General features: G+C 39.6%; 1 protein-coding gene across 2 annotated transcripts in view; it reads right to left on the bottom strand.

Annotated features, from left to right (window-relative positions):
• RCAN2 (regulator of calcineurin 2) overlaps positions 1-12,208 on the bottom strand; it is an 82,177-nt gene that overhangs the window by 65,697 nt on the left and 4,272 nt on the right. For both annotated transcript variants that reach the window (XR_003991883.1, XM_030489859.1), the window contains exon 2: positions 7,178-7,404. Coding sequence is in view for 1 of the 2 variants with exons in the window: in XM_030489859.1 (XP_030345719.1) it covers positions 7,178-7,402 (225 nt within the window). In the remaining variant the exon portion in view is untranslated. The remainder of the gene's footprint in view (positions 1-7,177; positions 7,405-12,208) is intronic.

Here is a 12,208-nt window from a genome sequence, read left to right as displayed (position 1 = left end):
TCCCTCTAGACTGCAGAGTAGAGCATGAGCACAGAAAGCCAATGCTTAAAGAATTTTTCCATAGTTGCTCTTAAGGAGAAAAGTACATTTCCAAATTTAAAAAGCAGACAGTAACTGCTGTCTTGTGTGTCCTGGAAAGAATATTAATCAGTTTATTTTTGTAATTTACAAACAACTAGTATAGCTAGATGCTTTGAAGCACTGCTGCAAATTTCAGCTGCAAGGAATACAGGCCTACCTTTAACCCAGTTGGTCTTTTGCCAGGCACTTTCTTCCATCGAAACAAGGGCATTTGTGCTACCAAGCACCCTGTGCAAGGATGGGAAAATAACCCCAAGTATTGTATAAATTATTAGACAGCATCCACATTACAGACAGTGGTGTTTCAGGCCCAGAAATACTTGCTTCTTTTTTTCTTTTTTGGTAGGTTGCTTGAGTTTTCTTATTGTTTTAAACACATTTTCACACACATCCTCAGAGCAGGAATTGAACATTGATTGAATTGAAGAATATTTGGAGCTTTGTAACTCCTAGATCATCAAGTCCACATACACCTTCTACTTGCATGGGATGAAACGGACAGATGCACAGGTTCAACCTGACCATACCGTTACAGCTGCACAATCTCAGTGTACCCTTTGTGTTTCTTCAAAGGCTATCAAATCACAAAGCTTATGCACCTTCCCAGAAAGGCAATACAAATGCTGAAGCCCTTCAGTAACAGTCAGAACCACCTAAGGAAGAAGATGGAAGGAATGACTAAACCAGACTAGGCTAACAACTCCTTACAGTTCCATTAGAAATTCTGCAGATCACCTCAGAGAAAATTAGTGTCAGACCCTTTATAAACACATAAATGCAAGTTGTCTTGTTAACAGTAACAAGAGTAACCTTAAATAATCTCCTTATAAATACGTATTAAAATTCTGAATACACAAACCACACCAAGCAAAATTAATTTTCCTCCTCCCAACCAGAAAGAACACTCAAATAGATCCCAAAGGTCAATTAAAGTTACCTTTGCTACTGTCCTTATTTATTAGTAAGAAGTTTTCTCCTGTGAGGGTCCTGAGGCCCCGGCACAGGTTGCCCAGAGAAGCTGTGGCTGCCCCATCCCTGGCAGTGTTCAAGGCCAGGCTGGATGAGACTTGGAGCAACCTGGTCTAGTGGAAGGTGTCGCTGCCTGTGGCAGGGGGTTGAAACTAGATGAGCTTTAAGTTCCCTTCCAACCCAAACCATTCTATGAAATATCAACAGTTCTGTTAGGTTGTGGAGATGACTTGCATAACGGTGCTGAAAAACCTGGGATTATCACTCCAACAGTCAGATGGGATATCAGATGCCAAGCATGAGAGATCATAGGTGTCATCAGTAGAAATATTGTATTGGACTGAGATGGTTTCTACCAAAAGTATTTGAACTTAGTTACGGAATAAAATATAAATGCCATGGAAGTGCATACTTCTCAGAGCAAGAACAGCCTCCTATATAGCTTAGTTCTTACATGTCAGTAAACAACCACCCACGGAAGAGTACAAGACAGGATTCCCAAAGAGCAGCTACAACTCATGAAGTGCTGAAGGACACTACTCCTGCAACCTTCCTTTGTATTTTTATTTTATTAGATGCATATACAGTGTATAGTAAAGAGACACTTAATTTTTTCCAGAATGACAGGGAATAACACTCATCCACTTATAAAGCAGAACAAACGACAGTGGGTAGAGATTCCACAGCTCAAGGCACAGTCTGCTTCAAGTGGCAGTTTCTGATAATGTTATCATATCAACAGATGACAGCCTTAAAAGGTAGAAAAACTGAAAGTAAAACAAAGCAGCAGCAAGTGTACCAGGAAGGCAGAATGAAGCCTGCATTCCTTTCCAGCCTTGGAGTGGTGACTTCATCTTTGCTAGGGTGACCTTCCACTGGGACCAGGCTTGAATACTAATATTAGACTAAAAAGAAGTATGCCACCATCTAAATATAATGATGACTCAACACCTAGAGGCTCCAGTGATGTAATGTGAAGTCAGAACCTCTTTGGTCGTAATCTAGATTTTTAAAAGTGAAGGCAAAAGGAACAGATCTTCCCTTGCAGAAATAAAGAGTGCCTCCTAGAGCATCTTCTTGAATTAGCCTGTAGGAAAAGGGAACCAAAGAAACATTTCAACCATGGCAGCAGACACACCGGCTCCACTTTGTTGGAGCACTGAACAGACACATTTCAATTACATGCTTCAGAGTCGAAGCATCAGTAGAAAGTTTGTGTTAATCCTGGAAGTGAAAAGTTAAAGGCAACACAGCAGACCACTGAACAGTCCAGTGTCTTTTACAGCACTTTAAAAATAAAAATAGCAGCATGCACATGTGCTTTGTTGAGAAAGCTAAATTCAAGTACAAAGGAAAAAAGCCTTTCCAAGTAATGCTACAGAGTTCTCTTAAAGCATCATCCTTGGACAAATATTCCAGCACTCACCTGAGGTAGCCTTAAATGTTTTTCAATGCCCAAGCTCAATAATATGCCTTTAAAAAAAAAAAAAAAAAGGTAGTCTAACTTAGGCTTCTGTAGTAAAAGCAAGTAGTCATCCAGTATATGTGAAAGAACTCCTCATGAAAGTAGTAACTGGTTTTGTAATAAAGACCATTAAACCAGGATTATCTTTTCCATTGATTTGTTAATTTGACCTCTTTTGTCCTCCCTTCCCCGCTCCACCTCCCTTAATCTCACTGCTCACGAAATGCATTAACCACCTTCATTCCCCAACCTTGCATTCACATAATGACCCTCCTCTTCAGAAGAATTTTTTAGGATACACTTCAACATATGTTCAAAGAATCACAAACCAGTGGAGGTCAGAAGAGACCTCTGAAGGTCATCTTGTCCAACCCCCCTGTTAAAGCCAGCTGCTCAGGACCATGCCCAGAGGCTTTTGAATATATCTGTGGAAGGAGACCACACCACCACCCTGGGCAACCTGTGCCAGTGCTCAGTGACTCTCACAGTAAAAAAGGGTTTCCTGATGTTTCAGCTTGTGCCCATGGCCTCTGGTCCTATCACTGGGCACCACTGAAGAGAGCCTGGCTCTATTTTCTTTGCACCCTCCCTTTAGGTGTTAATACACACTGATAAGATCCCTCTGAGCTTTCTCTTCTCCAGGCTGAACTCTCCCAGCTCTCTCAGCCTTTCCTCATAGGAGAGGTGCTTCAGCCCCTTCATTATCTAAGTGGCCCTTCACTGGACACTCACCAGTATGTTCGTGTCTCCAGTATTGAGAAATCCAGAACTGGACATGTCTGGTCACCATTTTCTCACGCAGAAATAATAATTTAATAATTATTATTAATAATCTCTCCTATTGGTTTTAACTAAATTAGCAAGAAAAAGCACTTAATGGACTTTGGCTATCATTTCCTAGGCAACTTCACCATAACTAGAATGCTCAGAAACTGATTTATCATTCTTTATCTGAAATGCAGCTATTAAGTTTAATAGGTACTCCTCCCAATTTGAGTCAAAATAGTGGCAAAAGGAAGAGCACACAGCCTCTAAACAGCTTGAGGAAACACATCCTTCCCTCACGTAAGCATATTCTAATAATGACAGTTTTGTGTAAGCATCTCCTGAGGCATTACAGCATCTGAAGAAACCATCTTAAGAGACAAAGATGCTTCACTTTGACAGTGTGCTTACCAGTTTCGGCCTGAAGGAAATTACAGTCACATTACAGAAAAAGGATGGTTTCACAAAACAGTGATATATGCATAACAAATTCACAACAGAAAGGTTACTATCCAGAAAGCCCAAGGGCTACGTGTAGCAACTAACTGTTAACACACACACATGCATTCACCCTTACAAATAATCAGTCATGCCCTTTGGCTCCCCACCACAGTTGCTTTTTCAGGAAAGATAAAAGGAGCAGCGCCTCCCATTCAGTCACACCATCAGCCAAAAATAACAGTCTAAATTTTGCCATATCTTGCTCACATAAGTAGTCTCAGCAGTTTTTCCAAGAGACATGTGGCAATTCTCAGGGTTTAGGAGTATCTTCTATTTAGTTTCTTTACCGTAGGACTTCCATGACCCAACAAAGCCAGTGCTGTACACTCCAAAGAGCCTGCCCTTACCATTAACAGGTTATATGCTAAAATAAATGGTAACACAGGACAGCAGTGGGACACAGCTGAATGGAACCCCAGCTTTGCAACAGGGTTGTTGGATAATCTACTTCTCCACACCTTTGTTCTTCAAAGCTAAAAAGCTCAGTATCTTCTGTTCGCATTGTAAAGAAGGTACAATTTCATTTTCTATACAAAGGAGCAGGCTGTCCATGATGGGAGTGGAGATAAGCAAAACCACCCCCCTTCAGTTGTAGCAAGCTGATAATATATTGAAGCTAAGCCATCCTGTGGCAAATCCTCAAATGACCATATCATTGACCCAGATAGCCAGGGCATTCTCCTGACCTGAACACAGGTCTGAAAGCAAGGAAGTATTTTTTAACCAGACACTCTCTTACTGTAGCAAAATCAGATACATGTAGCCAATACAAATTTATACTTCCCCTTTCTTCTGCCAGTGTTTAGGATCAGGCAGTCGCTCCTGAGGAGCTTCCTTTACAGCAGATGGCAACACATCTTCAGATTCAGGGCCCACAACTCTTCAGACTCACTCTGTGTTGAGACCTCAGAGTGCCAGCCAGGAGAAGACTCAAGCCTGGCCTGATAGAATTTCTTTATCTATAAAGAACATGGCCTTCTGCTGCAAGAATTCCTCATCTTCAGAAAACAAAGGTCCAAAACTCAGGCTTCCTACAGATGCCATAGTCAGCCTTAATAGGCAACACTGAATCCTTTACAAGAAGTGCTGTACAGCCATTTGATACTGGTGAAAGTGTATAGATGATAAAAGAAAGCAGTAACAACAGACAATGCGAATCAGCTTATCCACAGTGCTGGTGTACATGTAGGTAAGTGTTCCCCCCGCTACTGCCAGCCCCTTCTCAAGCACAAACTGGAACTTATCCTGTATCTGCCACAGATTAGTTAAATGTCTTCAAATTAAAACATCAAATAGTTAAGGCATTGGCTTTTAAAACCTATCTTGAGTGTATTGCTTAGATATTTGCATATTCAAAGTTTGAATTTGACATTTCAGCCTCTAAGATACTTCAGGCAACATAACTTTAATATTGCTGCATGCCAGAGCCACTTGGAAGCTTATATATTTAAGTATCATTTATACAGCACATTCACACACCAAATCTAAACAACCTTTCCAAACGACAGGTTTCTCTGGCTTTCTTTACCAGCTAACTTGTAACTTCCAAACCAATCATACCTCCATTTTCCTCCTAAAAGCATAGGTCAGGAGTAAGAGACAAAAGATACGCTGCAAAACCATTACTTTCTGTAGGATGGATAACAATGAAACTACCACAAATACAACCATTACTGTAGTACATTCTCTAAAAAGCTTAGTGTACCACTACATATACATAGGATCAATATGTAACTGAAGATATGATTGTCAGCAGCATTTATTGTGTGAGATTTTAAACTTCAGCTTAGTAACTTGACAATATTTTATACTGAATTCATGTATGCTCTTATCCTGCAGCAACAGTTAATAATAGAAAGGATTACAAGTATTAATCAACTGGGAACACAAGTACATGTTCTACAGGAATAATAAAAATCATAATCAGCTCCCCAGGTCCTTGGATTTAATGAGAAATCTGAAAGTAATCCCATCTAGTTAAATATAGACTTACGGAGGTAACTACTTACCTGCCAACAGAGCTGTTCAATCCATGTCATTGACAGATAGTTTACAGATATGCGCATGGAACAGAATATCCACCTCCACAACCCAGCTGCTATTCTTAAGACACATCCTTAAGTCCTGCAAGTCTTTGGGGATTGCTATCCCACGTACTTACATAATCACCCACCCCATTTTCTAACTAAGCCACCAGCTAAATGCCAGCATAGAGCTCTCAGAGAACAAAGCTCAGGAGCAAGTGGTGATAGAATCTCTGCAGGAGACAAAGAGATTCTCTAGTTCTAGGCACACTTCTGTTTTCTTCCTTTAAAACTGTATTTTCAAACCCCTTCAACTTAAATGAAGTCCATTACCAAATGGTTTTGAAATTCCACAAAATGGCACAATAAAAGTGCAGATGTGCCTATAACAATTAGCCTAGACTATTTCATCAGACAATAAAGCACCAAGCTATGAGTTTTACATTCCTGGCATCTCCACCAGGAAGAATACTAGGTTAAGAAATAGGAACTGAACACTTCCTGAAAAAGTTTATTTTTTTAAATTATTTTTATGTTAAGATATTGTTTTCAACATTGTTTTAGTTAAACTACAGAGTTAAAAGTGTCATCACATAGTTCTTCTTGTCTTTATTCTCACTATCACTCATTTTACATTTTCCAAATAAAACAGTATTTCAGATAACTTAAAACATTTCAGACCCTATCACTCTATACAACTGCCTGAAAGGAGGTTGTAGTAAGGTGGGGGTTGGTTTCCTCTCCCAGGAAACAAGTGATAGGACAAGGAGAAATGGCCTCAAGTTGCACCAGAGGAGGTTTAGATTGGATATTAGGAAAAGTTTCTTCACCCAGAGGGTTGTCATGCATTGGAACAGGCTAGCCAGGGAAGTGGTGGAGTTACCATCCCTGGAGGTACGTAAAAGATGTGGCACTTAGAGACATGATTTAGTGGTGGAATTGGCAGTGCTGAATTAACAGTTGGACTCAATCTTGGAGGTCTTTTCCAACCTAAAAGATCCTGTAAGATACACGAACAGCAGCCTCCCATCACATTGGTATATGATCAGCAAGTGGGAGAAACTTTCACATGTTTAACTTTGCCACCTCCATCGCAACTGGAGCTACAATTGCTCTGAAGACCTGTACCCACATTTCAGTATTCTGCAAATCCGAACAAAAGAACATATTTTCTCATCACAGTTGATAAGAAAAGCTCTTTAAGCTATTGAAATAGATGTCATGGCAGAGTATTGTCACCTTAGAAAGAAATCATAGTTTTGATCCATTTTCTTTGTACAAGACAGATTAAACTGTTTCATTGAAACTGCAGTAAATACAAACATTAGGCATACGTTTCCCTTGTATTGAAAATATGGAAAGAACACTGTACCTTGCTGTCCTCATCTTCAAACACAGACTGGTGAACATTACAAGCAAAGAGAGAATTCGGGAGATCGTTGAAGTCAATTATTTCATGAAAATCTTCCTCCGCAAAACATCTCTTTAAATCGTTGTCTCCATTTATAGAGTAGAGCAAGAACTGTCCTCCATCCTCCGGGATGCAGCCATAGTGACCCAGGCCACGCATTCCAAAGAAGTATGAGTCTCCCCTCATCCCTGGCAACATGGAGATGAGAGACACAGTTACACTACACTTCAAAAATACCATATACACAAGTTAACCCAGAAGTCCTTAGTTTGGGGGGTTAGTTTGTAGAAAGTGTATTTCATACTATTTTAAGGCAACATTTGGCTTCTGAAGCAGGCCACTAAAACTAGTTTCAAAGTTCACACAGGGGCTTTGCTTTAGTTTTATTTATTAGCCCAGAAAAGACCTAAGCATACCAGCACGAGTTGCTGAACACAACCAGAAGCAAAGCATTTTTTCAGCGCCCTTGCCCTGAAAGAAAATATTGTGTTGTATTTAGGTTGAAGAGAGTCATGTTTGCTGCTGGGAAGGCAGGCTGGTGCTTCTGAGTTCATAGGCAGCTTAGAGAGAAAGTGTAATGTGCTGTGTAAGATGAAAGTGAAAATAACTTTGAGAATTATACCAGGCATCAATTCAAAGGGAAAAAAGGCGAAAAGAAAAACAAAACACCAAAAAACCAAACCCACCACCACCAAAAAAAAAAAAAAAAAAAAAAAAAAAAGGCAAGCTAAGGGAAGAGTGGACTCAAAGAGATGATTCTCAGCACCCTTTAGGAAAATCCTGCTGACTTTGGAGCCTTTACCCCAACTCTATCACAGTAGAAAGGTAATTTTATGACACACAGAAGTAACAAGCCCATACATCAAACACTATCCCTACTGTTGATAACAACAGTAAACTTCGTACCAGCCAAGTGGAATAACTAAAGATCTAATTAATTATCAGTGTGTTAATTAGCATAAATTCAGGTACTTATCAATCCTCAGTACAGGTGTATTACACATCAGCCTATAACCTCTACAGAGCTCCAATAAGCTGACTAGAAGCTGTGGAGAAGCATAACAAAACCCCTGACATTTTTGCTTCTTCTAATCACAGTATGTAATCATTGGCTGCTTTTCCTCCGCAGAATGAGTTAAAGAATTACATAAACAGCATGCTCATCTGTTTCTGATTTGCTCTACTGCATACTTGCTATTATCTATAAATAGTTGTAAATATTAGTTCAAATACACTATTTAGGACTAGTGTCCAAAATTAAACCCTATGGGCTTATTACACTTAATCTCAGTAAAGCAAAGCTAAATTAGATCAAAGCTTGATCCATTCATATAAGAGGTCATGGGATCAAGGCCTAATCAGGTCATATTTAAGAGACTAATACAGAAGACTTGTTTCTGAAAATTAAAAACTGAATAGAAAGACACAGGAATCTTAAGTCATTGTTAATGTCTTTTGAATCGAAACCTACCAAAACCTGTTTTCTTAATCAGTGCTTGTGCAGCTGTGCTAGAGTAATGATTTTCTTGGAGGAGTAGGGCATTGTTTTGACATTCTGCTCATTTATGAACATGATAAATTTAGCCAAATAAGATTGGAGGAGACACGGCAGCAATCTTTGCACCCCAAAAGGCAGCTGCAAAGGGAAAGAAATAACCTCTTGCTGCCAGGGCTAAGGCAGAGAGGCTAAGAACCACACTGGTACCACCACATCACCAAAGCCATGCTAGCCCTTGGCAGGGCTAGGCGAATGGTTGGGACTCGATGATCTTAAAAGTCTTTTCAAACCCCCACAATTCTATGGACCTAGTCTGCCATGCCTATGCCTTTCATATAACTTCATTTCTGCTGCTGCTGCTCTGAAATGATATCTGGCTGATGACAGGGCACATCATTCCATGACGTAAGGTTACAGAAGTGTCAGTAATTGTTATTGCTGAGGTCTCAGAGCTAATGATGGAAATTCTCAAGAAAACAAGCTGAAGTCATGCTCACAAGTGTCAGGAGCAGAGAGTCCACACTTACCACGCTCTCAAATCACAAATAGAGACAGATTTACCAGCCAGTATTGCTCAGAGCAACTAAGGCCGGAAGGGGCCTGGACAGGTCATCTAGTCCAAACCACAAGGTCAGATCAGAGTAATTCAGGACCTTATCCAGAGGTAAGTGTTGTACAGCGATACCACTCATAGCGCATGTAGTGATCTGCAGAGAGCTGGTAGGTCACAGGATCTTAACTGTTCTCCTTTTCCAGGTACCAAAGTATGTTACACAGCTAAAAACAGAATAGTTTTCTAGTCCTGTATTCCATGCATGTGATTTACGAGGGAGGAGTTTAAAACAAGCAAGGGTGCAGTGCTGTAAGGAAGCAGGTATAGTATGAAAGCTTCAAGCCAATTACCTGTTTTTACTGTGTCAACCTGAAGACAGGTTTTTAGACTATCAAATGCACACCAGTAACTTCACCAGCTCAGTTTGGTATTAGCAGAAGCATCTCCAAAAATTTCCATTTAGGAATTCAATTCTAACTGAAAAGGAAGCCTGAACAAGTGGCAGAAGAGATGGCTACAGCTTCAGCAGTATACATAAGTGTAGTAGCAACTCAGTGTCACAGCAATACGGCCTCTGGTAATTGAGCCAACTCACTTGAGCCTAGTATTACCGTACATTTCCATGTAAATATACCCAAGTACCATAAAAAAACCCCAAATTCACAGCAGCCACTAGTGGGGAAGATACTTAAATTCAGAATGCATCACCACTCTAGCAGAGAATATTAATAGATCATCCACTCCAAACACAATCTCTAAACATGCTTACCATCATGTCTAGCATGTGTTGAGATTCATTGCTTCTAGGTTTATGAAAATAAACTTCAAGCCCAATATGTTACAAACTGAAGTTTACATGCCAGGGACTATGAAGTATTTCATTCACAACAGGCAACATTCTTGCAGTCAGTGAAGATACTGACTATTTTAGAGTCACACTGGCTAAGAACCTTCCCCCCACACAAGCATTAGGCTGCAGGAGTCCAGTCAGCAGAGGGGAATGTTTCAAAGCCAGCTTTACACAACAGACTCAAAAGGATAAAGATGACGCAAGCTGATACTCAAAAGTTGAAGGAATTTGGATTATGAATTAACACTCAATAAGGATTCTAGTGAGAAGAGGGGAGATTAAACTGAACTAGGAATAATGAAGTCTAGGACCTACAAGAATGTCCTAGGATATAATGAAAGAGGGATCTGCTGGTTGAATGGAACTTAGAGTCAAAACAGAGCAATAGAGGCAATACAATACATTGATTTGTTTTCCATACACAACTATTTATATTAACTGATATCTTAAAATACACTTCTTAGTCTAATAAATAAGCTTAACTTCCACTGTGAAGTATGACAGTAATGTTAAAAATAACCTCATGACAGGTAACAAGTTTCATCTATCCTGTTCCCCATTGCATAAAAAGCTATTAGGGTGTGCAGAGAAGAAGTCAGAAAGGTCTCCAGATTTCTTCACTAAACTGTTGGGGTTTTATTGTTTTCCCCATGTTATAAGGTCCTAGATAGGAAAGGAGGCTTTTAAGTTAAGAATTAAGCAAAACCACTATGACAAGCAACAAAACAGAACAGGATTTTGAGTTATAACCATGAAGTTCAGGTTTTTAACTACCTTAGTTGGCAATAAGGGAATAAGCATACACTACAGCAAGAAATCCTACAATATATAGTTCCATCTGAGATGAAACTCAAATGAGATTAAAAATTAACAAATTAATTACATTATGTGGCAGTAGTTTTGCTCTGCTAGAGCTCTTTATCAAGTAAAGCTTGCTCCTTTTTTCAGGCAATTCTTGAGACAGATTTGCTCACTGGGACATGGGTATTGGCCAAGTCTTCTTGAGAAAGTCACTGGCTCACATGCCTTTGACCAACTCTTCTTTTAAGACTTGTAGGTAAGTGTGTATACATGCGCATGTCTCTTCCACACTCAATATATACTCAGAATTCTAGCCAGTGTTACCTCCACTAGCAAGTCAATTTACAGTACCTTGATTATTAAATCCTCTGCCCAGTTTAAGATGGGACCTGTGCAGCTAAGGACATTTGTATGGAATAACTATTGTTTCACAAATTTTACTTTGCTATCAAAGGGCCACGTGCTGCACAATATTAAGCACAGCACCACAATTAAAATAAAAATCTAACAAAAGACATACATGTTCCCTAAGAGAAATAAACTGCCTGTGAGCCTGAGCTCAATGACAATCAGAGGGGACAAAGATACTTGAATCAGCAACATTTGTTAGCACACTTCAAAGCCTTGGGCTGTAAATTCAGACTGAATGGACAAACCAGAACTTGGGCCAAAAGATGCAACATAATCTGTCATGTACTTCAGGCACTTCTCACCCCCAACACCAGTCATTTCCCTACACAGAGAAGGGCCCCGCACCACCTTTTGTAGTGGAGAAAGCATCTCCTGCTCTGATTCATGACGCAACCAAACTGATTCACTTGAAACACCAGGCCTAAGGAAAAAAGGTTCATGTTTAACTCTATGTGTAAGGTAGGCAACTGACCTGATCCACTTTATAGCTGCGTGGATATTCGTAGCAACCAACTTGGGCCAAGTTTGGGAAGAGAGAGACAACGGCAAAGGTTGGAATTGTACTTTTCAGCAACTAACCTACTTAAAGCATTAATGAAACTATAATCTGAGTTTTCATAGCTCTGAATGAACTTCATAGTAAGTCACATATCACACATTATCTTCAGCCAGTTAAGAACTGGAAATCTTACCTTTTTCTGCATTATAAATAACTCTACACATATATATAAAACAAATGTCTGTGAAACACCTTAAAGCTCAGGTATTTTTTTGTTGGTAGCATTTTGTAGCTTCTTGGAATTTACTTAGCCACTGTCAAAAAATATTCTGATTATTCTACTAATTTAGAACAAAAGAATTTACATTTCAAATCTCTTA

This window comes from Strigops habroptila, chromosome 6 (genome assembly GCF_004027225.2).
Source record: "Strigops habroptila isolate Jane chromosome 6, bStrHab1.2.pri, whole genome shotgun sequence".
In the NCBI taxonomy this organism is placed as follows: Eukaryota; Metazoa; Chordata; class Aves; order Psittaciformes; family Psittacidae; genus Strigops; species Strigops habroptila.
Note: the sequence above shows the minus strand (reverse complement) of the source record. Positions and strands in the feature narration are given on the sequence as shown.